This window comes from Lepisosteus platostomus, chromosome 7 (assembly GCF_059453375.1).
Source record: "Lepisosteus platostomus isolate fLepPlt1 chromosome 7, fLepPlt1.hap1, whole genome shotgun sequence".
In the NCBI taxonomy this organism is placed as follows: Eukaryota; Metazoa; Chordata; class Actinopteri; order Semionotiformes; family Lepisosteidae; genus Lepisosteus; species Lepisosteus platostomus.
In genome coordinates, this window is record NC_142617.1 from 47,777,371 (window position 1) to 47,804,746 (window position 27,376).

At 39.5% G+C, this 27,376-nt stretch overlaps 2 protein-coding genes across 2 annotated transcripts; one reads left to right on the plus strand and one right to left on the minus strand.

Annotated features, from left to right (window-relative positions):
- Nucleotides 1-314: 314 nt before the first annotated feature.
- On the plus strand, nt 315-15,136 carry scg3 (secretogranin III). The gene is made up of 12 exons (XM_088640883.1): nt 315-800; nt 1,431-1,483; nt 2,315-2,354; nt 2,485-2,706; nt 4,449-4,591; nt 5,006-5,161; nt 5,672-5,858; nt 6,523-6,639; nt 9,393-9,476; nt 10,174-10,284; nt 11,208-11,297; nt 14,123-15,136. Exons 1-12 carry the CDS (start codon nt 704-706, stop codon nt 14,239-14,241), a joined length of 1,419 nt encoding a protein of 472 aa, XP_088497009.1. The 5' UTR covers nt 315-703; the 3' UTR covers nt 14,242-15,136.
- Nucleotides 15,137-16,560: 1,424 nt separating this feature from the next.
- On the minus strand, nt 16,561-26,840 carry lysmd2 (LysM, putative peptidoglycan-binding, domain containing 2). The gene is made up of 3 exons (XM_088640884.1): nt 26,500-26,840; nt 24,681-25,039; nt 16,561-17,365 (listed from the first exon to the last, which is right to left on the minus strand). The coding sequence occupies exons 1-3, from the start codon at nt 26,743-26,745 to the stop codon at nt 17,311-17,313; spliced, it is 660 nt and encodes a 219-aa protein (XP_088497010.1). The 5' UTR covers nt 26,746-26,840; the 3' UTR covers nt 16,561-17,310.
- Nucleotides 26,841-27,376: the final 536 nt, after the last annotated feature.

Below are 27,376 nucleotides of genomic sequence, written 5' to 3' on the forward strand. Positions count from 1 at the left end.
TCTTCGCTTTTCGTGTATTGCGTATTGTGTATTTAGATTGTGTAGTGTATTTAATATTAATTCATCTTAGATTTACTGTATTATATGCCGTTTTATGGATGTTTAAATATTAGCAGTGCGGCAGTATTTCCTAATGTTAAAAAATCACTGAACTTCGAGCACTGTTTGACTATTAAACAGCAAATCTGGGATTCCTATTATCGAAGCTGGGAAAGGCGTTTTCAGGGATGGACTGACGCAGGTTTGTGGGAGCTGACGCACATGGGCGGATTTTCTCTTTAGTCCACCTCTTCGATTGTCTGTCAGAAGGAGGCAGATCTATTTCTTCTGGGTACCATTCAGCCATTGGCAAGCTAGAGGCTTAGACAGGACTTGTATAACCTGCGAGCCTACCAGCTCATTTCCCTTTAACTAGAGCAGGCGACCTGATTTCAGCACCGCTGGTGCTGAACAGCTCCGCAGAGTGAATTTCAAAACCCGGTTTAGCGCCACCGGAGCTGTGGAGTCTGTGCGCTCAGGCAAAGCGTTACAAAGAAGAGTCACCGAAAAAGCAGTAGATCGAAAACGGGAGCTGGCCCAAGATCAAGAAGATATTTGAGTTGAGTTTAAGGTGTACATTTCTGAATAACCTGGAATAAGAGCACCCCTGGAGTTATTCTCCGGGCCAACCTCGCCAACTATTAACAGCAGCTTCTTTTTCAGAATGGCGTCTAAAAGAATGGGATTTTTCCTCTTTGTTCAGATTTTCTCAGTTTTTCTATACCAGCTCAATGCCTTTCCCACACCTGACGTTACAAGTGGTAAGTAACAGAATAAAAGACGATATTTATTCGCATTTTTCTGGTGTTATTGTTATTTTATTCGTTACTTTAAAACACCAAGTAAAAGTGAAAAGGGGGATTATCTTTTATATCCGATTGGTTCATAATCAGTGGATTCAAGATTTACAATGTAAAATATTAAGCACGTACAGTACCTTGCCGCAAGACTGAAACGGATTAATAAGTAACTATTTTAATGAATGATATAAATGGTGGACACGATCCTATGTGAAACTAAAGAGTTTGACTTCCATTTCTTGCTGTAAGGTCGATTGTGTGCTATTTTCATTGCTGTTTAATCCATTGATTGCCTTAATCCGATTATATCACTGCTGTTCCCGTCTGAGAGTTTAGAATGCAGCAATGAACTAAACAAATATTGGAGAAAATTCATAAGAACAGACTATATTGTATATTAGTCCGCCTTTTTATGACGAGTATTATCGGAAAGGGTTGTGCGAAATTATAAATGGTTATCATTTTCAGATGATGTTTTTGGGACACAGAAGTATATAGTGCGCATTGACATGACTAAATATAATTTCTATTATAGGAGCTCATTAAACAACATTTTGTGTGTATTTAAAAATAATCTGATTTCTTTTACAGATAAAGCCGTGTACAATAGACAACTAAGCGAGGAGAGACCACTCCAAGAACAAGTAAGTTGCTTACATTGTGAAAAGCATGAAAATGTCACAGCAAGACATTATATTTTTTTAAAGAGCAGACTATTCTCGATATGCACGTGTTGTTCAATGCAAATAATGATATTTCCTATTAATAAAACAGTATACTGATTTATTACACTGTGTAGATTGATCTGCTGTGTAGATTGATTGGCATACATCATTTGTGATCACTTCCCAAGTAACATTGCATTGACTTGCATGCAATTTCTGACCCAACACAATAATAGGGTACAAGGCTTTTGATGCTAAGTCTGCCTACCTCTTTAGCTTTGAACCACTAGGCTGTAAAACCCTGCAAAGAGCCATGATACAGACCAAGACACATAAAGCATTTGTCTTTGTCATCCTTAAAAACTGTCAGAAGCTGCAAGCAAATAGAAAAAATAATGATGGAACTGTTCTATTTCTGTAAACTGATCACGGCCTGGGCTATAGAGATTCACGGATAAATTTTTCAAAAACTGGAGTGCAGTAGGCCAGGCTCTGAAAAGGGGAAAGATTTTGTAAGATTAAATCGTTTTGAAAGATAATTTCTTCCCATCGCTACCCTTCAACATCGCTTTTCTGTCTGCACCTAACATTTCAAGAAAATAAGATCTAAAAGCTATCTATATGTTTTTGTAGAAAGCTGAAGCAAGGGGGCTTGTTAATACAGAGGGTTAGGAGAATCATCCACATGTTAATGTGGAAAACATGATCCTTTAATAAAACTGCACCGTGTAACAGAGAGAGTAGCAGGTCAAATGCTTGATGATATGCAGTGGTGAAATTCATATTTCTTCCCGCTTGTCATTGTAACAGATTGCAGAGGCAGACAGCGTTAGCAAATCAGTGGCGAAAGGTAAGTAGATGGTGCAGATTTATTTTGTTTAAGCAGAAATCACATGTGAACATATCGTACGATCCCTGTATCAGATAAAGTGGTTAGAAAATGGATGGATGTCATATGCTTAATACTTTCTCCACTATAGACAACCAGTCAGCATCGACAGAACCCACTATTGATCCAGACAATGATGACTTCAGTCTGCTTAGATCCTTGGCTGAAACATCAAAGGATCTAGGCAGCAAGACTCCAAGTTCAAAGTCCATCAATACCCACTACTTTCCTGATGACGCAGATTCAACTAAGAACCGAAGACTCGTGGATGACTATGACTCCACCAAAAATGGAATGGACTACAGATATCAAGGTATGGAATAACATTTTTTGTACAGCCTTATAAAATATTTAGTCTGTGTCCCCGTTAATACCGTAGCCATACAGTAGATCTCACTGTGAAGCCAAATGCATTTACCTTATATATGAGAAGTACTCTGCAACATTTCATGTGGGGCTTGCCTGGTTCTAAATTACAGGAGGAAAGGAAATGTTACCTTTGAGTTGCTTCTCAAGTAAGCTACTGGAATTCAATTTTACCCTTAAGGGATTTAAAGACAGTGTTTAAATATTTTATGTATAGAAGGTTACATTACATTATCGTGCTTGCTTTTCAGATTTAAGTTAGATCGTGCTGGCTAAGAATGGTGGCAAACGTACACAGTGATATGGACAGGATTGTGGGAAAACATGCACTTAATACAGCAGCAACAAAAATAATATTAAGCACAAAGCGTGTGTGTTTAATGTAATGTGCGTTGCTTTTACTTAATGGGGTGAATTAAAAAGTGGGATTCTTAAACCTGCATACCAAGCTCACATATATTGTGTGACACCAGACACCAGAAGCCTAGTGGCAAGAGGGCAGAAGAAAGAGGTGATTTGAGAAGAAAATGGGATTATCCAAGCACCATCTGTTATTGGTGGTGCGTGCAGACTTGACGCACCCAGACTAAGAACTGTTTATTTCTCTGGAAACATGAAAAGCATGGTGTGGCTCAAGAGCAACTCACACCTGTCCACTTCCTAAGCACACTGCCACACCTCCAGTGTGTGGAAAATTACCTCCAGCCCAAGCAATTTAATTGCTCCAGCTTTAGAAACTTAAGATATTATTACTGTTAGTGGTACTGTAGATACACTCTCCCCAGCAAATGTAATGTACAATTCACATTCTTACAGGTTTCCCTTACAGTAAACTGGTCTCCATTTATTAACAAGCATTTTATTCAGTATAAGCAGCAAGATATATAAATTAAAGACGGCAGAGCTTTTAAGCTGTTTTTTACATATTTCTGTAAACTTTAGATTTATGTGGAACCAAAGCACGTGTGAGCAAATACACCACTACTGTAGATAACAAAGGAATATTTAAAAACACTTTTTTCAGGTAGCTTCATTAGGAATGGCCAGCAAGGCTGTAAAGAACCACACCAGTGATGATGTAAAGTCAGCAACCAGAAAACGGTTTCTGCTGAGCATGTCTCTTTGTGCTTATCAGCTTGCCTTGACCTTGTGCTTATTGAGTGGCTTGTGTCGTGTTGCTGATGCCACACATATGGTGCAAGGTTTATTTCAGAGAATGCAGCAGCATGCTAAATATTTTTTTACCAGTGGCTATCAGAGATATACAAGAGATATACTGAAAGTATCAAGAGCAATAAAAATCACAGCTTAAAGAGTTTTATTGTCCTATTATGACAACGCTTCATTTCTGTAGTGAGCAATTGTTTTTATCTCACTAGTGTTTGAGAGATTCTAAGAGATGTTCAATAATGACTTTTATCCATGACTTTTATAAATGTATGTGCTGAAATCAAATTGTTGCTGTAAGAGATATTTCATTATTGCTAACAACATTTTGCACCTCAGAGACATCAGTGAGATTGGTCAGAGCCTGAAAAGTGCATTCTCCATAAGGCATATCTTTAATATTCTAGTTTCCAATGACTACATACATATGTATTAAAGATAAAGTTGAAATGCTACAAAAAGTAGTCAGATGACAAGATTAATCTGCATCTACTAAAGATTTGGAGGCTTCCTTGCTTACAGATGACCCAGATGGACTCCATCAGTTGGATGGCACTCCCCTGACAGCTGAAGACATTGTCCAGAAAATAGCCACCAGGATATATGAGGAAGATGACAGAGGAGTTTTTGACAGAATTGTTTCCAAACTGTTAAACCTGGGATTGGTATGACTTTTTTAAACAGCCCATATAAAATGTATCTGAAAGTATTACACATGTAAAATACATACATCTATTATGTTCCATAATCCTATATAGTTTTTATGAATTAAGGATTCGAACAATTATCTTTAATTAATACTAGCAGCCCTTGGGATGTTTCATTCTTTTGTTTATATATACAAAAAACTTTTGTTAATCATTGTAGTAAATATTGCACAGAAAAAGATTGTTCAAGAAGAGAACAAAACCCAAACCTGTTTATGTTTAGAATGATGTGTAAAACAGCGGACCTCCTATTCAAAAGAGTATACATTTAAATTAGCATAACTAAAGACAGTAATAAAAATGACCAAAATTGAAATAGTAATAAAATTACCAATTCAGATTCTTCTAACACAAACAAAACCCTTGCTACAGATCACAGAAAGCCAGGCAGATACACTGGAATATGAAGTGGCAGAGGCCCTGCAGCAACTGATAGCAAATCAAGTGAAAAACAATGAGATTGAAGACACCAGCATGGACTACCCTGCCTCCAGTACCGAAGACCCAGGAGAAAAGCAAGAGAAATCAGTATGTCTTGGTCCCTGAATGTCTGCAGAGGAAACAAAAACTTTCTGTATAATGTATAAAACTTTACATATATAATATGGACAGATAACTTAAATCTCTATTTTATGTGTTTAATTTCGATTTTAAATATGTGTTCACGGTCATTTTTTTACATGCATCAAAACAGCTGTTGGATCACTGTAGAACTGAGTTAAAGCTCTATCATCCCTATAAGAACACAGCCTGAAAAAATATTCACAACAAATAATGTTACCATACTCAGGAGAATAGAACTATATGGATGACTAAACATGGACAATAGCTTTCTTCTTCATTCAGCTTTAAAACCATACGAAACAGTTGTGTGGGATATTGATCTGTTGGGAAATCACAATAGCAGTTACCAGAAATGCCTGATTGCATGACTCAGCTGTGCCAGCAAATGAGGAGTAAGATTATCTTTGCAATGTATGAATCAACCTTGAAAAAGGAAATTCAACAATTGACTTTAGACTCTCTTTCCCATCTCAGGTATCTGAGAAGGCCAGCAGGAGGTATGAGGATCAGCATGTGAGTGAGGACGTTGATGACACAGTGGACAACACATGGGCACCTCCCAATGAGGCAGACCAAAGGAACGAGCTGTCTCCCGAGGACAGTCTCCAGGACCTGCAGTACTTCCCCAACTTCTACAACCTTCTGAAGAGCCTCAATTCAGGTTAGATGGCAAATAACTGTCAGACCATTTCCAGAGCTGACATTTCGGTTGTACGTTAACATAAAGGCAGCCTTTGTTTTGGTTAACTGCAACTCGTTCGTTAAATCTTTCAGATGAGACGTTAAACCACGGTTCTGACTAGTTCATTAAAGTAGCAGTCCCTACTACTATCCCTACCTTCTACTACCTGACTACTACTATCATCAAAAATCCTGTGACACTGTCTCTAAAAGTAGAGGTGTTAACCCTGGAGTCCGAGTTAATTTTAACTCTCACAATCTGGCCTCCAGTGGGTGAAGCATTTAATTTCTCTAGCTGATATCCTGGGACTGCTAGCACATAGTGACTGTCCAGGTTCAGCAGTGAAGATGGTCCCTATACAGTATATTTGTAAATTTCTCAGGGATAAATCATGATATTTAAATGCTGAATAATTTTCTAATAAAAAGAACAGAGACAAATGGAGGAATACATCAGATTTTAATGCAATGTATCTCATGTGCAGAAAATGGTAAATAATTTTTATTACATCCTGCTTTGTAAGGGGGGGAAGCTCACATTCAGGAACATCCACCCAGAACACACAAAATGAATTTGGCACATCCTTCCCAGCTGTATCCAATTCACAAAATGAAAAATGAAATTGACTTTTCCCTTTTTCCAGAACAAGACGCAAAGGAAAAAGAAACTCTGATCACCATAATGAAAACACTGATTGACTTTGTGAAGATGATGGTCAAGTATGGCACAATCACGCCCGAGGAAGGAGTGTCTTATTTGGGTAAGGATGAGTGTATTTTCTAACTGAAGATCAACCAACTCATTGTAAGGATTTCCAGGGCAAAGGTGCATCTTACTGACGTCTGCTTTAAAGGGTGTGGTGTGCTGTGGCAGAGATTGAGATTCCTTCATGTCGAATTAGATCGCAATGAGCTCCATTTCACCTGCGTGATTTTATATGATCCCTGAAGCGTTTTCGTTAGCGTGACTGATTTTAAATTACATGCTGCCATGTGCTGATGTAGGAGGTTATTTTTTGCATGCTGTCGGAGTGCTGGGGAAGCAGATCTACATTATCTCCTGTAGTCAGGGACCTTGCCTTATCTTGTTGGTGCAGTTAGCTGTTGTACTGCTTGAAATGATTAGCTCCAGGGAGGCTGTCTTTTCAAGTGGAAAGATCTGTTTACACCCTGGATGCCTGCTCTTGCCACACAGACTAGTCATTGTATTTCCTGTTTTAAAGGCAAGCTTTAAAAATAGCTTTTCAATAGTGAAGGCCTGGCATCTGTTTCTGTTTTAATTTTGCACTAAACCAAATACAAAAAACAGTTTTTACAAAAAAAAACCTTTTTTAACACACCTTTAAATTCCAACATTTTAAGAAGTTGTTAAGTTTATTTTCCTTTATTATTTGCAATCTTAAACTGCATCATTCGGCCTTTGAAGTCCTTCAGCTTATTCACAGCTGCTTGTGATGTTAATGCCTTGGGTTTGTCAGATTATTTGGTGTTTTTTTCCACATTGATAAACCTGGAGAATTAGGTTCAATTTAATCTCCCCTCGTCATTATTTTTGCTGGTCTTTATTCTTCAGAAATTAGTCTCACTGTGCTGTTGTTTTTATTCCCTGTCCTTTGTATAAATATCTTTCTTTTCTGCGATGCTTATCAGTTTATTATTCGTCTTTTATTTTACACTAAATACAAATGAAATATTGTAGTTTTACACACCACCATATATTGGAACACACATTGGCCAGTTCATAATACAGCTATTGTGTTGGCTGTACTTACTCTACTAGAAAATGACACATAAGAAGTCTCCTTGATTAATATTCTAGTGTTTACATGATGTGTGTTTTAGACAGAGTTACAGAAGCCAATGACATTTGTGCCTCATTATCGCTTCATAAATCCTGAATGGTCATTATGATCGGTCTTGTCAGGTGGTTTAGAGATGATAAATGTCTCTGAGTCTGACCTTCATCTCCTCAGGCAAGGGCAGGAAACAACGATGCCAACTGCTCAGTTTAAAAAAAACTTTTGATGGTAAAAGGTTCCCATTAAATATTTACCTCTTCTGTTTCCAAAAATAAAAAGCTTTTCCCAAACATCTGAAAAGTACAATTTAAGAAGAAAGGGAATAAGATTACATTTGTTTTCTCAAAAATCAAATAGAAAAGAAGTGACTGAAGCCGTTGACGTGGTAAGGTGTGCCTCACAGACAGTTAGGGCTCCAGGATAGAGGGTGCTCGTACAGAGATTTCCATGCACTACAAACATGCTGAATTTTGAATTCTGAGCAGGAGTAGGCAACTCTGAAAAAGCTATTAACACCTTTCAGTGCCAAGATGTACAACATTAGTGTGCACAGCCAGCAGTGTCACATTTACAGTACATGGACCATCCACCTGACGACATGAGCTGGGTGTCCTGCAGCAGAGCTACTGGGGGGGGGGGTTGTGTTCTTCTAGAGACTATACCCATCTTCTTACTATATGAATAATGTCTATAAATTAGGGTGATGCAATCCCAGCACATGCTACAACCTACTGCACCTAGTACCTTTTAAATATATACATGGGCTCAACCATTTCAAAGTGCAAGAGAATCACTACTACTTTTCTTTTGTTTGCGGGGGAGGTAGCTAATGAAGCCATGGACCTATAAACTGTAAACAGACTGTTGATTCAGTTTGATTTGCGTAAGATGGAAGTTTCCATGGTAACCTCTATGGCAGAATATGATGGTCCAAAGGAAACCATCAGATAAGGTTGTATGTTGCCTGGTAACTGATGCTTTGCTTGTTCCTTTACGATCCCATGTTTAAGATGACTCATCTATTGCAAGACTCGTGCTTCAAGAAGATCATCCTCAAGGGAGCAACAATAATTCCCGGGAGAATCGCAGTTAGTTAAGGATTATGAATGGTAGAGTTCAGTTAGACTTCGTTGCTTCATGTTTAAGGAAGCAAGCAGCCCATTGCTGAGTGGCTCTGATAGCGACAAGGCTTTATTTAGGATGAGCATGGCCCCAACATAACATTGAACAGCTGAACATTTGGGTTGATTGCACTGTTCAAAGAAATCCATTCTGAATATGTTTTCCGCACCACAACATTGGTGGTAAAAAAGGAGGCTGTTCAAACTGTGTCGAGGGTATACACAAGCACGTAGAAATACCTGGAGCTGAGGAATGAGAGGACAATGGTGTCACTTTGCTTGGTTCTCTGGAGGGCTTTTCGGAAAAGTCTTATTCAAGAACTACACTGAACTGCTCTATGACCCTACAGATTATTAGACTTGGGTTATTAGACAACTCCTCTCTGCAAATCCTGCAGGTTTCCGGTTTTCATTCCATTCTGATTGATAGAAGGCTTTATCAGTTGCTCGTGGAACTCTGTTAGTTTCGTAATAGTTGGATATTTGTGAGTAAACACATGACCGCATGAGCGAAGCTCCAACTCAAACTTTCATGTGAAAAGAAGAAAACATAAAGTGATCAATACATATAAATGGTTTTCCTTTGTTTTTCAGAAAATCTTGATGCCATGATCGCCCTACAAACTAAGAATAAACTAGGCAAGTCGCTGGTGACATCAGACATCAGAGCACCGACAGGTAAACGGGATGAGCTTCAGCCCTTTGGGTAGGCAGTTGGTAAAAGTTGTTTATTGATTCAAGTTTTCATCATTGGGATTGAAGAAGGTAGTTCCACTTCTTCCTTTTATTGCACTGAAAAATATTAATTTGCCCCTGGAAAATGGATTCCCATCCAGAGTAAGGATAAGCAGAGTAACTAAGCAAATGGTGGAAAGTACATCACTCAAGGTACAACAGCAGAGTCTGCAGCCTGGACCCACAATCCTCCAGTTATGAATTCAGCCGTACTATGCTACACCACTCCCATTAAACCTTAAGCTCTGAATTTGTTGAGACACAGAATAACTAAAACTAGAATTAAGCATGTATATCTACATAATTTTGTTCCCTCTTCATAAATCATAAAACACGTATGTATGTTCTATTCTTTTTCTTCTTTTTCTGAATGTATAGTTTGGTTAGAAGTAAAATAATTGTAAAATCTTAAGAGAACAGATAAGAATCTACTAAATTTTAATGTGTGATGTACTGTATATTGGTTACATATGTATTATAAAAGGATTGTTATGTAATGTCATCTGCATTTAAAATGGCATTATCTGTTCTCTAAAATAAACCCTTTAAAAAAGAAAGATGCCCAAAACAAGTTCTGATAACATTGTTGTTCTAGCAGCATGCTGATGCTGAGTGTTGTGTTTTTGTATGCCTGTGTTAGACAAGACCAGCGAGGAGGAAGACAACACCAAGGAGGAAGTGGCCAAAATGGAGAAGGAATATGAATCTCTCAAGGACTCAACAAAGGAGGAGCAGGCTGTGCCAGAGTCAGGTAAGCACTGTTTTTTCCCTGTCCAAGCACCCAAAGGCATTATTAAAAGATACAGATATTGATTCTGATCACAACAAACACAAGAGTATTTTAGGATATAGAGAATCAGTGCGCCTGTTAGCAAAGAGCTACTCAAGGAACGTTATTTGGGTCAGAACTTTGTTTTTCGAAAATGTTAGTAGTCTTCAAGCCAGCTAAAGCCACATTGTTGCAGTGCTGCAGAATTCATTACATGTGATAGCCCCACGGGGACCAAAGCACGGTGAACTAAATCCATCTGCAACATCATCAGAGCGGAACCAGGCCATTTCAATAACACTTAGAGGTAAAGCAATGAGGACACCTGCCATCGCATGACTTACTTTTCATCACTGAGCTAATCTAATTCCGCAGAAAATTGGAGAAAATCATCCTGGTATACAAAATACCCATGTTGATTCTTGTCTTTTCGCAAACAATGGAAAAATAAAGGATTAGGGATTACATTTAATTAGGTGTATTCCTCAAACAGCCAATGTAATTGGTAACACAGTGATCTGACTTTTAGCTCTTCACTGCCTGTGAAGAACTCACCTTGATTAAAATCAAAGCTTTCAGTGCAATCTGCTTGCATTGACAGGCACAGACCAAAAAGACCGAAATGAAATACTATTGAGAGTAAAAAACACAAATGATACTGAGATTACAGAAATAATCCAAACTACTGTACATTTTTCTCTATATACATGAGTGTACTGTAGCCACAGTACTGCAGATGAGAGCAAAAATTCCTGTTTGGTCCCTTGCTGCAGGAACTGCGGTTTCATGCTACTGTACAATAAACAGACTTGAAAAAGGATGCTGCCTGCGACTGTAATTGAATCTACTTAACTGAAAGAGGCACATCCATCTGAGCTGACACTAGAGATCTTTTCCTTTCACAGGCTCTTCGGGGAAGACAGAAACCTATTTGGAGGCAATCAGAAAGAATATTGAGTGGCTGAAAAAGCATAACAAACAGGGCAACAAGGAAGGTAAGCAATTAGCATCATTCCTGCAAACTGAAGAGCAAAAGGCAGTGGGCCGCATTTATTACACTGTTTACACTTCTACAAGACCAGGGCTGTTTCCTTGTGTTAACAGCTACTGTAATTCTGCTGGTCTATCTTTATACAGCCTGATTATTCATGGCAAGGTTTGATCTGTTCAGTCTGAGTAAGTTATCTTCAGGACAAAAATATTCAATCATTTAAAAACAACTGCTATAGACAGCTGCATTGGTATCTTGTAGCCAGATCTCACAAGCTAATCAGGGGTGGCTCTGATCAATACGGAGATGAGTGACCTCTGTGGAAAACCGGATTGCTGCTGCAAGCGGATGCTTATGGACCAGTAGGTGGTGCTCTTCTCTCTGAACCCAAGTTCCCATCAAATAGACAAAGGGGACACAGTGCTTTAGGAGGTACTGTAGATGTCCTTCAGCAGAGACAAAATCAAGTCCATAACTTGGAGTTACTTGGCCATTAAACATCCCATGATATTATTCACAACAGTTAACCTCGGTGTCCTTATGTTTACATAATTACACCAGTGTTGAAACAACATACTGCTAATCCCTTTCCCTTTAATATTTGGACAGTTTTCACACCAGTGCAACTGGCCTGAAGATAGAAAAGCCTGTGGAGATTGAGGCACTGCAGTGAAAGTCTGTCTTTAAACAATAACTGTCTTTTGTACCTTGCAGATATTAAAGACCTCCTGCATATCCGTTATCATTCATCCAATGCTGCCTGCAATGCGATAGTAGTAATTCTCCACATCTCAATTTGTTAATAATTTTTAATAATTTACAATTGTTCTGTTTAAAGAGATTTGAGTTTTGAATAGAGCTCATGCATAATATTAACCTTAGTCTTTAATGACATTCTATGTAATTTACTGTGCAGCATAGGATCACACAACACATAGGACATTACAGAAAGCGACTAAAGATCTCAAAATAACCAAATTAAAGACCCTTTTGTTTGGGAAAAATTTGCAATTGAAATAAGTGTTCAGGAGGAGTGGAAACAGCTAGTTTACTCAGAAGCACCATGAATATTTATCAGTGACTTGATGAGCTTGCCGTAATTACAGAGTAACAAGCTTTCTTCATTTTTTTAATAGAGCTTATTCATTCCTTTCCTCATACCTGCAATTTGCATTAATCTTCTCTACCTGCATCTGCCTTCACTATTCTCTCCACTGTTGTGTGGGACCTACCCTCCCTATAAATTCAGAGGCCTCCAGCATGTCTGTTACTCCTTTAATTACTTTTTATGGAAATTTACTGAGTCCATTTTCATAAACACGTACCGTGAACTTTAAACCTGTTTTAATGGAAGAATTGCTTACTCATCATGAATGTCTTATGAGCCAAATATTGTTTGCATTCAAATGCACATGAAGCGCATGCACTGGCAAACATAACTCCCTGAATTTGGTACGGTATCTACGGTATTTAAAAGCACAGGTATCTCCAGGCAAAAATCACATCTGCATCGGTGTCGCCCACAATGTGTTAAGCTGATTTGAACATCCAAAGCCCCTAGTTATTAATAATGATGCATTGGAATCGGCACCAGAATATGTTTACATCAAAGCAGTGTAAAATTAAAAAGAATGAGACAACAGGTTGAAAGAGATAGCTGGCTGAGCACCAGAGACAACCCTCTTAATCAGAGCTGTAGGATATTTAAGCAAAAGCAGGTTCCTTTTCACAATAGCTAAATACTCTCTTGCTCTTAGTTTACATTCTATTTCAAATGTTAAAACTAAATGGTGTTTAAGATTCCTGTTTCATCACCATTGATCAGTCCCAGAGGCAAGCAAAGCATTAGGGCACTCAGGAAAAATGTTCAGAGAAAGACAGCTCTTCACTTGGGTATTGATTGAAATAGAAGAGAAGAAAATTGGATATCACGATACTGAAGTGTCCAGTCAGAGGTGTTTTATCTGTTATAATTTAGCACTGGATTTCGTGCCTGAAATTCACATCCGTTTTTATTGTCATTTTACTTCTCTCTCATCCACCCCATTATTCCGCAGCTGGTGTGACACAGAATCTTTCCCACACAAATGAGACACAGGAAAACAAGAACGAGTATGAGGGCCAATTAAAAGAACCCTAATTAAAGAAGAATATTCATCAGGATTCTGTCAAGCTGCCTCACAATAGTTGAATTCACAACTTTTACTTTCTTCAGTAATGTCAGAACTGAATAATAACTGCAATGTTACATGTTATTTTTGTTCATTTCTAATTTAATATCTTGAGTAAGGTCATGTAAAGGCAATGTAAGGTGGCAATGTTAAGGAAAAAAGCTGTTTCTGTTCCCATAGACGTAAACAGAGCAAGCCAGCATAACACAAAAGATCAGGTGAAACAGCTAAGGCCCCCTTCACTCCATATTCTTCCTCATTGCCCTTGCACTCAGAACGAGAGTCCCTCCCTAAGCCAGGTTTAAGACAGGTATGCACGAGCAATTAACATTTGCTGGGCTGAATTTTTTGCCTCTTTATTGCCATTTAGATCTTTGACTTTACTGTGGAACAAAATAATAAGAAATGGTCTTGATTGGGAGTGGCACAGTGTCACAGTGGCTAGCTGTGTTCAATTACCTGGGGATCCATTTCTTATTCCTGTGTGTAGCCTGTGAGGGACTGGCATCCCATCCAGGGTGTATCCCACATTTCACCCATTCCTTGCTGGAATAGGCTCTGGCTTCTTGCTGACCCTGTTTTGGATAAAGCAGTTAGAAAATGGAAGGATGGATGGTCCGGTTGGAATGAAGCCCTTGTCTTGTCTCGCCTCTTCCAGATTATGATCTGTCAAAGCTGAGAGACTTCATGGACCAGCAAGTGGATTCTTACATCGACAAGGGCATCCTGGAGAAAGATGAGGGCGAGATCATCAAGCGGATCTACAGCAGCCTGTAGACTCCAGACAGAAACAACTGCAAATATTCAAATATACAATTTAAAATAATATAATCTATTAAAAATAGGCAAATGTATTGCAGCTCTCACTTCCAGTCAGCTGGCTGGTGCCCCACAAACCCACCTGAAACTAAATTAAGAAATACTGCAATAACTACACAGTTGGTCATGTACACTATGTCCCAAAAGCAATATCCTCTAATAGCGATAGAAAGCATTTTTTACAAAGCTTCCACAATGGTACTGCTGCATAACAAAAAGCACCCAACTAATCTCCTGTCTGCAAATTGCTGCGTGCACAACGGGGAATTGTTATGGTACAATCTGGAGTCACAACGAAATGGCTGTCGTGTATATGATTTTGTAAAAGAGATTAAAGCTACAGTACAAGCTGGAAGTGAAAGAGTTGCAAAATGCTTGAATAGACAATAGAAGGCAAACCCTATCTTTTGCTGATCCTTTTGTGCAATCAATTACTCATTTACTAAAAAAAAGAAAACACTAAATGTAATCTGTCTGGAGAATGTACCTTCACAACCCTTTCCAGCATCAGCGTGAAACATACTGTACTATGGCTTTTAATTCTGCCAAAAAATAATTTTGTGTTCTGTCCAGTGTCATCTAACATATCTTCGTTATGTTATTTGTTTCTGTAAAGCTCACTAGTTCAGGGAAACATCTTTTTGAGTCCCCAGTGGACCTTCTGTGTCAATCGTTATAATTGTGACTTATGTTGTGTCCTTTTTTCCATTCTGCATGTTAAAAGAACATGAAACAAACAAGAAAGCACCCTGATGTCGTGTGAGTAAATGCAACTGAAGTATTTTTAAGTGTAAATATTTGTGAATTTTTTCAAAATACTGTAAAAGTAATTAAAAACTTTGCCTTTCTTTAATGAAGTAGCTGGGTACAGTTGTAAAGCATTTCCTATCTATAATTTCATGACTCTAGCTCTGTTTGGTAAATCAAACAAATGCATTTGAAGCACCTATATCTAAAATATAATTATTTTACCTTCATCTACTACAGAATCAGCCAGCAGTTATTGATTACACTTGAAATGTTCAAGTCAGCCTTGCAGAGATTGGCTCTTCCAGGATGCTGCTATTTGATTTTGAAGTCATCATTAAAAGACTGGATTTTGCTTATTCAGTACTTTACAGATTTGTATAGAACACATAAATGCCCTCAAAATATTTTCAAAATTTTAAAAATCTAGGTTATAAAAAGGTATACCTAAAGCCAGGTCTTTAAAACAGCCTGTGGTGAGGGAGTTTCATATATAAATGATTGTCCAGCCACAGTTTGTAGTCCAGGAATGACAAATAGGAATAGTTGGTGTTAGTACAATATATCCAATTAGTTTAAAACAAATCAGAAATTAATTCATATCAAAAACTTTTTTCTCTGATTTAACTTAATGTAACACAATGACAAGTTCCGCCTCCAGTACTCAGTATTACATATGGAGCTGGATAAGCTTTGTTGTAAATATGAAAGAAAACAAAACTACATCATTCAAAATGATAGTAACCTATGAAGATGATTCACAATTTGCAAATGAGAATTCAAATGTATTCCACGCATGTTCTTATGCTGTATATGCATGAGCAGGTAGCTTTGACAAAATAACTAGTTTAAGACAAATTACAGCTTTCCACCCCTTTCATTTGACAAGACCAATTTAACCACAAGGAAGAGGAAAAAGGAGTTGCAAAGCATATCAGTTCTAATTGGACAGGTATATCGAAAAATAATCAAAAATATTATAGATAAGATCTTACAATAATTGCCAAGACATTTATTATATTTTTCAACTGATAGCACGTGTATAATTAACAATGGATGCTAACAGAATAAATATGTATCAAATGAGAACATAAGGAAAATAAGACAAGCTGGCTGGTTTCAATGCAGACAGAGCAAGAAAAATATTTTTTTTGTGATTTAATGAGATGCAGCAGAAAGTTATAATTTAACTGCTTTAGAATATTTTAACTGCTTCATACCTTTCAATGTACATTATTAACAGATACCCACTAATGACAACAACAAAGACAATAACAATTGCCAATTACAAGTTAGTAAATGCATCTAAAAAAGGCATATTGAGAAGTATGTGAACATGACTCTTAAATACCTTCAGAGTACACATATTTTGTCACTATGTACACATTTGTCTGTGTGAGGAAAAATAACATTTACATTGATAGTGAACATTTAACATCACAGACTATGTCCTTTTGTCTGATCAACTATTGCCCCCTCCCCCAATCAAAAAAAACAAAGGAAGGGGGAACAAAAAATTCCAGAAACAAGTTTGTTGAAAGGATTTCAGAACAGTCAAGTTTATTGATATTCAAAACCATAAGTAACAATCAAAGCACAATAACACCGAACCCAAGCCAAGAAGGTTTATAACTTTACACACCACACACAAACCAACACATGCATACTTCAAAATAGAATTAACCCTCTCAAAGCATGACTTTAAATAGGCAAATGAGAAATTAAGGTCTCCATGCACCCACAGCTTATTCAAAATCAGTGTTACATGGCTGAAGAAGGAAGGAATATATTGATAGGAATGCTACATATTCAGAAAAGAAAGAATAGTTATTATAGTAAAGGGATATATTGTATAGATACTGCATGGGTATAGTGCTAATATCAGTTTTCTAACATGCTAATCTGTAATACAATAGTAGAGAGTTCACAAGAGGTACTCTGTACAGTAGAGGTTATTAGACACCTGTTTTGTGGCACATGTAGTGAAAGCTCTCAGCGGAAACAAGCCGTGGGTGCCTGGAACAACAACGCACACTCTCGCCAATAAAAGTAAGGACCTTGGATTAAAAATAAGATTTTAAAAAAGGCAAAGCAGAACAGCTCAGTGCAAATCCATGGACAGAAAGTCCTGTTCCATAATTTGGTCAACGCAAATTAGAAAAACACATGACAAACGTGCCGAATATTTCAGCTGTCACTGCTCCAGATTTCGCCATTGGCTGTCCAGGTAAACACTTTCATCTTCAAATCCTGGGTCTCCTACATCAGCTGTCAATTGATTTAATCAATACTCTGGTATGAAGATGCTGCATGTGGCTCCTCTTCCCCCTTGTGTCTGCAAGCACAAAAGAAGAAATAAAGTACTGTTTTCATCCACGGATGTTTAACACAAAAGCCACATACTACAATCTGGCTAATTAGCAAACAAATAAATGGATACAATCCAATACCCACTGTACTGGCGCAGACTGACAGAGATATTACTTTTGACGCTCTCACATGGAATTGAAATGAAATGGCTTGTTTTGATGGGAGGTGAGGTATTCTGCACTGAGAGAACAGATTCCTCCTCCGCACAGGGCTGATGGCCTGCTGCTCTTCAAACAGGGCTCATTTGGCACTGAGCCTGCTGCAGAAGGTGACATCACCCCTTGGAAGCTGGACAGTGCTGCTAGTCCCATCTGGGGCTGGAGGTCTGGTCAAGGTGTAGTGGAATTCTGGGGAATGGCACTGCATAGCACTGAAACTACACTCGGCCTACACACATCACACGCCTGGGACACACACTAGCAGTGCACTGGTGCATGTTCCCAAAAACTGTTGGTTTTTGTTTCTGTTGCGGTCTCTTATTTTTTTACTGATAATCTCTAGGGGTTTAAAGATACCTCGCAAACCTACCGGACTACAAGCTCTCGAGCAACAGGTACATCTGTAGGCCTTTTGGAAAACCCCACCTCCCAAAAACCCAAGGAGAACAAAAATGGCAAAACAAGCGCCATCTTACAATGTGTCTTTTTTCTCTCTTTTGTCTAGAAATCTTTATTTTCACGTAACAGCATCAAGCATGAGTTGCACTGTGAATGTGAGTAAGAGGTGCCTTTCACACCCGGAGACCTGGTATGTATTTTGGAAGTGTGAGAGCTTTGCTGCGCCTTGTTGAGCCTCATGTGTTGGTGCCAAAACTTTGAGAATTGCTTAATAAAACTGATCTTGGAGCACAGCGCGTGAGTCCAGCTGACTCTACTAATTATGCCGCTTTTTATCTGGACAGCATCTCCAAAATATTTGTCTGATCGCTCTTTTATTCTCTCTCCCTCCACCTCCCTTTGCAAAGTTTGACACTTCTACTGCAGTCACGCTTATGTGACACCTCCTGCCACTGAGCCCAGCTAGCCCCACTCTCTACAGTACACAGAACACGGGCCGCACGTGGCAATTCCACAAGAACAGAAAGTTGACTCACTGTGACTCGTGTTATCGCCAGCTCCCAAAACAGTACTGCTGCCTTTACTCTCTTTTTTTTGTTACTTATGTTTTTGTTTTTTTTTGAAGAACAAACAGGTAATCCGAAATAAAGAAAAAGGTTGCCAGTCATCTCAAAACCTCAAGTATTCCAAATATAAATGAGTATAAAGTCTGTCATTTATCATTCTTTTGCATTTTTACAGAGGGTAAAAAGGTGAAGGAAAAAAAGAACAAGCTTCCAAAAACATACAATCATTATCAATAGGTAATGTAAATAATCCGTCTCTCCCAATCTCTCTCAAAAATCTCCTTCTGGAGTCTTAACTGAAAGGTTAATTTTCCCATTTCATAAATCCCTGGCACTTGCTTATGGCATCATTCCTTTTCAGACATCTTAAATCAAAGAATCTTAAAAATGTTTTATTTCTGTGTCCCATTAATCAAACTAAAACTAAAAAAAAAGGTCATGCTTTGGGGTTGTTGCGGACACTCTACCGAAAACCTGTCTACCTTCGTACGTCCTTCAGTTATAAATAGCACATCCGGCTACTACCTGACCTAGAACATCCTCCTGAAAGCTCCAGAAGCAGATAAGCCTCCCTCTATGAAACAGGATAGAGCTCCACTTTAATTTGTGAATAAGCTTTATTATTTATTCACTAGTAACCTGTTCAGCCTGAAAGACAGCAAATTAATTCAAAAGGCCTGCTGCTGTCCGCGTCATTGTAAGAGAGAGACAATAATACATCTGACAAGCATATTTTTAAAACAAAATCATTCAGACTTCTCTGTAGAGTATGGGAAACCATGGATTAATTTTGCTTAATAAAACAGATAAAAAGATATACACCCAGTAAAATTTGTGATTACAATTGGGGTAATTAATTTCTATAAATTCCACTCAACTTTCAAAACTAGGCTCAGACTACAATAAAGAACATTTACAAACAAGAGAAGGCCATTTAGCCTAACAAGCTTACTCAGTAGTTAGTACCTAACTGATGCCAGGAATTCATCCAGCCGTGTCTTGAAAGACTGCAAGATTTTGATTTAAACAACAATGCCGTGTGAATTGTTCCTTAGCCCCCTAACTCTTTGTGTGGGGCACAAGTGTCTCTCTGTTCATATTTCCTATTCTGTTCTCGCATATAGCTTCCTGCTGGCACAGTGAGACCTGCCTGCTACCTTTATTACACAGTTCTATGATCTCCGACATACGAGCAAACGCCAATAAACTAGGAAACCTTTTTGCCATTTCAGAGTGTCTGTTTTCAAATATAAGGCATTTCCTCTTCTCAAATGACAGAACATACTGATAGAAATGCTGTAAAAGCCAAAAGCATTCAGCAATGACAACGGAGAGGGGAGGCTTCTTGAGCTGAGTCAATGATTCACAGCGTGGCCCGGCTTTTCCTCCCATTAAAACAGCACATTAACTTCCACTGCTGCTTGGATCAAACATTTGAACAAAATATTAGAGCACTGCCATGAAACATATTTCAGTGCCATGCCAGTGCAATATTCAAACGCCACTGTGACAAAACATGCCAGCATGTCATTCATAAAAACCATAGGGACATCTGTACAGCCGTATGGACAAGAGAAACAACAAATCAAGATGGGAATTTCAAATCAAATTTAAAATTTTAAAAAGTTTATTTTATTGTTATGTTTCAATATTATTTAATATATGAAACCCACACAACAGAACCTTTCACAGAAAATGTGGACCTGCTATCAGATTTGATTTTTTTTTAAAAACCTGTACGTATTTCTTTCTAATTCTCTTCTTAAGAATACAGGAGATATTCCTTTTGTGCTTCTGAGTGGTCAGATTTTCATCAGAGCAGCAGTTCAGCATTCAAACAGAGCCATCAGTTAACCAACATCTTCTTCCTTGTCATGTGACAGCTTCGTGGAAACTGTTGCTCGGGGCAACATAGTGTCATACCAGTATCAGCTATGGAAGGAAGGCTGCCTTGCATGGATCTTTTCAAAAATAATAGAAACAGCGAGGCAGCAGTTCCACCGTGTCATGGAAATTTGCAGTTATGATGCACTCTGCTGACAGTCTGTTACACAGGGAATAGAAATGCACAGCTTCACAGCCTGAAACTTGATAAGACAACTTTAACACAGTTTTCAAATGACTAAAAATTACACAGTAAGTATTACATTGATAAAGAATAATAAGAAAAAATAATAATCACCCTCATCACCAGTAGACGCTACTGCACAACATATTCATTTCAATGTACTGTTCAGTGTTCACTATTCGAAAATGAACCACAGAGCAGACAATATCTAGAATTCTCTCTCACCACTCCTGGGAAGCAGAGTTTCTTAATAGAGTAAAGTACTTCCACTGTACCATCCATTAGTGCTTAGAGGTTTAAAACTGAGAACAAGAAACAGGTCTTTACCCAAAGGGTTGTGGGAGTATGGTACAAGCTATCAGACATGTTGTTGAAGCCAACACTCTGGCTTTTGTACCCAAAGACACATTGATGAAATCTTTCCATTAATCCTTTGAATTAATCCTCTTTTTTTTTGCAACTTTACATTTTTAAATTCATTTCTACAACTGAGCGTCCCGCTCCATGCAGCAAGTACCATGGGTGATCAATCTCCCTTATTTCTGTTAGGCTGTTACAAGATTTAGGACTTAAAATGTAATTTTAAAAGAAAAAAAAACTCAACATTTTGTGGAAACTGTTGGCCTTTTATTTATTACCAGGAAAACTCTTTCATTCATACCAGTCACTTTACCCTTCCTTACATTTCACCCTTCTGAGGGGCTTAGCCTTCCAAATTAACTTAACGCTGCAAAAACACAAATATTTTCCATTAACCCCTGTAACATAAAAAGACCAGCTTGTGTACAAATCTACAAACCTTCTCTGCACAACATGACAAAAAAAGTAGACATTGAACTGAAAAAACATTCTATAAGTATTTTTTTCTACGAAAGGAGACAAAACCAGAGACTTTATTGCGGAGAGAGCTGCAATGATCGATGAACCTGCTTCTGCTTTCTCATCCCTAATTCAATTCGGCTGGCGGTTTTTGGTACGGATTTGTCAGAGCCCTTCTCCAGTCCTGACAGCAACAGAGAGAAACTGGAAGTCTCCTGGGGCGCAGCCTTCTGAAAAATCTCGGGGCTTGCAGAATGGCTGGCAGAGCTCTTGGCAGTTACAAGCACAGCCACACTATGGGGAGCAGGAAGAGAGTGGGGGAAATCACTGACAGTCCCTTAACACCCCCGACAAGGTGCAGGCAACTTCCAGCTTGAAACCAAGCGCACAAGCACTAATTACATTTTACAAAAAAAATTACCCCAGTCTCCTGCCTCAGCCTATCGTCATAGTCATATAGTCATAGTCACAGCCATAGTCAATTATCAGAGACTATTGTTGAAAACATGAACTGACTTAAGTACAAACTTCTAGCTTGTGATCATTTGGTAGTTATTAGATAGTTGATCCAAGCATCTTATCCATTACCTAGAAGAAGCCAGAATATCAACTTTAACAACGTGGCTGGGTAGGCGACTCGACACTACCACAACCCTTTGTGTTAAGCAGTGCCTAAAACACCAGAGTAAAGAACAAGAGAAGCCTGGTTTAAGGATTCTAATACTGTATGTATCTGCCATGATATGCAGCCATATCACCCTGCAGCTCACAACTGGCAACCCACTGAAGCTCAGTACCTGGATGGGAGACCTCCTGGGGAAAAACTAAGGTTGCTGCTGGAAGAGGTTTTAGTGTGGCCACTCGGGGGCGCTCACCCTGCGGGCCATGTGGGTCCTAATGCCCTAGTATAGTGACGGGGACACTATACTGTAAAAAGGTGCTGTCCTTCGAATGAGACGTAAAACCAAGGTCCTGACTCTATGCGGTCATTAAAAATCCCAGGGCGTTTCTCGAAAAGAGTAATGATGGCACCCTGGCGTCCTGGCAAAATTTTCAATTGGCCCTTACCAATCATGGCCTCCTAATAATCCCCATCTATGAATTGGTCTGTTCTCCTCCCCACTGATAGCTGATGTGTGGTGAGCGTTCTGGCGCACCATGGCTGCCGTCACTTCATCCAGGTGGATGCTGCACATTGGTGGTGGTGAAGAGTCCCCATTACCTATAAAGCGTTTTGAGTGGAGTGTCCAGAAAGTGTAATACATACTTGTACGCAATTATTATCGGTCTTCTATTTTTCTATTATGACAGGAACACACTCACATGACACTAGACTGATAAATTCTCACCATCTGAATCATAAGGCCTCTGTGACCTACTAAGTCTGACTGAGTAATGAACCTTAAAAATGGTCTGAGACTTTTCATGCCCAGACCATAATCAAGACCCCAAAACCAGGCCGATCCCCTCACCTTCAACCATCTCTAACCATGATCACAAACACAGCAACAGCATGGCTCTAGTCCATCAAATCCACCCATTACTCCAATCCTCAGATCATAAACTTTAACCCACAGTTTTCACTCTAGCCAAACACTGAGCGTAATGATAATCCTAACATAAAACCACTGTTGAAACGGTTTAACTCTGTGCCTAATGATACGTAGCTGTGTAGCTAGAGGGTCTCCTTCAGTTCTGGAGCCACTCAGTTGAGCTATTGGATCCACTTAGAACCCTGGCAAGTTAAGAAAAGATAGATACTTTATTGATCCCGTGACGGATCTGAAGACAGCTGAAGACAACAAGAACTTTGCCATTTCCAGAGCATTAAAAAAGATTTTTGTGTAGTTTGCAATAAGATAGCCAGCAGCTATATCATCCTGTAACTCATAACCAGCAGCCCACTGGAGCCCAGCAGTGTGAGCCTGGCCAGTACCTGGATGGGAGACCTCCTGGGAAAGCTAAGGTTGCTGCTGGCAAAGGTGTTAGTGGGGCCAGTAGGGGGAGCTCACTCTGCGGTCTATGTGGGTCCTAATGCTCCAGTATAATGACAGGGACACCATACTGTAAAACAAAGGTGCCATCCTTCAGATTAGAAGTAAAACTGAGGTCCTGACTCTCTATGGTCATTACAAATGCCAGGGTGTTTCTAGAAAAGAGTAAGGGTGTTAACCTGGCCAAATTTCCCCCGGCCTTTACTAATCTTGGCCTCCTAATAATCCCCATCTATGAATTGGCTTCATCACTCTGCTCTTCTCCCCACTGATAGTGTAGTGAGTGTACTGGTGCACATTGGCGGCTGTCGCATCATCCAGGTGGGGCTGCACATTGGTGGTGGTGGAGGGGAGTCCCTATTACCTGTAAAGCGCTTTGAGAGGAGTGTCCAGAAAAGCGCTATATAAGTGTAAGAAAATAATAACAAGACAGTCGGTCTTAGATTTGTGATCTTTCCACTATAAGTTCTCAACCAGTTATCCAAATATCCGCTCGTCATCAAAAAGCCTCTTATTCTTCGGGAGGGTCACAGACATTCCTGGCAGCATAGGACACAAGGTGGGACTGCACCACAAAAGGGATTATGGACACCAATAAACCCAGCTAGCAGATGTGAAGCACTTCCTAGGTATCACCTGTCTCTCCAGAGCTTCTAGTCACCTCCCCTTTAACTGGTGGTGAATCTTAAGAGTAACAACCCTGCTCCTTCCACACCCCACGCTTCCATTCAATTACAATGTCACACAGGCGAGACACAGCAACTCAATGGCTTCCAGAAACAAGGCAAACAGAGGCTGGGGATGCACAGCTCAGGACCTCTAGATTCTCTTTGTCGTGAGAACACATGCACATACAGCATTGTGCTATAGGAAGAGACTGGCTGGCAGGCGACGATTAAAAAGGTGGATAAAACGCCTTCCTTGTGCTCAAAAGCCACACAGGTTTTTTCACTTGCTCATGTTATTGCAGAGGTGGTGAGTTTGTTACATTTTCATCCTGTAGTGGCTGTGCATGCAACGCGAAGCCCTGACAGGAGAAAGGGATGCTGAGCCATTCAACCCCTGACTGAAGAATGAACAGGACGAGCAGAGAGGCAGGTCTAGACCGGATCCATTTGAAGGACAAAACTTGCTCGGCCAAAACCTTTCCTGCATGCTTTCATGGGTACTGTTTTTTTTAACCATTTCCTATTCTGCCACAACCAGTAATATTTTCCTTCATTTGGCCTTCCTGAACGTCATGCAGTAGGTCATTTTGTTATGATAAAAATCTTACCCGATATCGTCCTCTTTCAGTTTCCTAGCAGCCTGTTTCGAGAGTTTGATTTGCAAGTCCAGTCTGTGTAAGTAGTCTTTAGCTGACAGCTCCTCAGGCTGAGTGGCCCGGCTGTCTGGTTCCTGGGGACTCTGAGCAGCAGAAGTGGATGAAGATGAGCTACCCTCACCATCCTGTGTCACACTGGGACACTCATATTTGGGTGTACAGCCGTCGCTGGCCTCACTTTCTGGAGACTCTAAAGAGCTGAGTCCATTGAGCAGCGTGGATTTCTCCGAGAAGACTGGAATGCTCAGAGTCGTCCTTAAGAATATACAATCATTACTGAAGAGCTTGTTTGCTCTTTTTATTTGTTCCATCTGAAAAAAAAAACAATGAAGAAAGAGAAAACTCAAGGTTTGACATTGCAGCAAAGGAAAGATTAATTCACCCAATCATTACCAGAGATGACATCTGAACTCAAGCACTTGGGTCAAGATCAAACAGAATTTTCAATTTTCTGCTACAGCCAAAACAGAAGATAAGACTTACATTAAAAGCAGACAGTATGCAACCATAAGTGCTAAAAAATGTTGTAAAATACTGTATTGCAAACCAGAGAGCATTCTGAGCGTGTCTTGTTTCCCTTTATAATTGTGGATTTATTATACATCTTTATTAGATGAAAACATGAAGAAAAAGTAAAACATTGAGCACCAGAATAAACACGACTGCAACAGATTCACAAAGTTATCATAAAGAAATTACAAGACCTGTTTTATATCAGATGAACCGACACAATAGGCATCCACGCAATTTCTAGTAACTTTTTTCCCAATTCGGGGCCGTGGGGGAGCCAGAGCCTATCTGGCAATGATTACGAGGCAGGGTACGCCCTGGACAGGACGCCATTCCATCACAGGGCACACAGACACACACACATCAGGGGCAATTTTCCCAGAAGCCAATTATCCTCCCAGCATGTCTTTGGACTGCGGGAGGAAATCAGAGCACCTGGAGGAAACCCACGCAAACACGGGGAGAATGTACAGACTCCACACGGACAGCACCCCAGCCTTGAACCCAGGACACAAGCCCTGTGAGGCAGCAACGCTAAGCACTGCACCACCCTGCTACCCCAGATCTCAACAAGTAAAGCAAACATTGAAATGCATCTCAGCTTTAGTCAATATAGCCCCGAGTCTTGCCTGTAGTTATTTCTTAGTACAGTACAAGTACAATCTTATTTCATATTGCACCTGAATGCAATACACTGCACAATACAGAAGTAGGTAATGTTAATGTAATGTTAAATCTGTTCATTTCCTGTATTAACTGATTTTATCTATTTGAAATTGGAGTGGGTAACAAATCATCCACATAATACACATGAATATATACTGTATATATGTCCGCATAGGAACGGGGTGATACCTGTAAACGATTCTTTGCATCACAATGTGTATTTATGTTGCTAATAGACTGGTGCAGCTAGAATGAGTACAGAACTACTTCCTGGTACATAAGCATGCCCATATGGAAGCAGTTCCTTCTGTAGATGATGTCATGCTCTGCATGAACAATATATCTACGTTTTGAACATGCTACTATATATTTTATTAAGCGCCAGTGTTTAATCATATTCATAACAACCCGGCTGTGAATATTTGAGAAACCGGGCGACAGTTCTTCTGTAAACAGTGAATGTCGCTGTGCTGGGTAAACCGGCGTGCTTACCCTAAGGCTCGCTGTGCCAAAGAAAACATTATGATATCTGCCCAGCAGATTTCTCTGTAAACAACAGCCTGATCTTTCAAACATTTTGTTTGAAGATTCTTACCGTTACTCCGTATTTGAGCGCTATCCCTTGCAGGGTATCGCTGGCCGTGACTCGGTGCACAATGTATTTCTCCGCCAGAGGGGCTGCAACGCTGGCAGTGCTACCGTAGGAACGGGTCTTGGTCCGGGCCAGGCTCTGCGACAGCTCGGTTTCGGATTCCGAACCGGAACGCGAGCGGGAAAAGACGGGTTGCCCGAACCGATCATCTCCATCCCGCAGCGGCAGTACTGGGGAGAACTCCGCCATCTTCTTTTCAATAAATAATGAAGCAGCTGTGTTTATGATACGGCTGATTCGTCCCAGTTAAAGAGATGCGCCGGCAAATTCAAACCGTGAGTTAAGGAGTAGCTGTTTCAAGAATAGTGTTGCCTGTGCGTGATTTCTGAAGAACTGTGCATTAGAAAAGCATTCAGTGAAGAATGTTTTTTTTAATTAAAAATTATGCTGCCAAAAAGGTCAGTTATTTTACACCTTTCTTTAATATGCTAATATATTGGTGGGTGGGATTTGCATAGCCTCATGCAAATACACAGATAGACATTATCTATCTCTCCTACCACCCACAGCCACAGTATCACATGCTGGTAAAAAATCTGAAGTTATCCTACATGCGCTTGACACCTATGATAATGGTTCAATGTTTTTAAAAAACTAGAAAGACAAGTTTCCAGAAATACCGAGAAACTATCACGCAAAGAAAAAGAAACCCAGGCAGGAACAGAAACTGAAAACGACTTTTTTACTGACCTGTCTGTTTTGCCCTGATAATTCATGGCTGGGTGCCTTTTTCATGTGGTATAAATATAATCACTATATTATACAAGCCTTATACACGGCAAGTGAAAACAGTTTTGGCACATTAAAACACAAGCAGTAA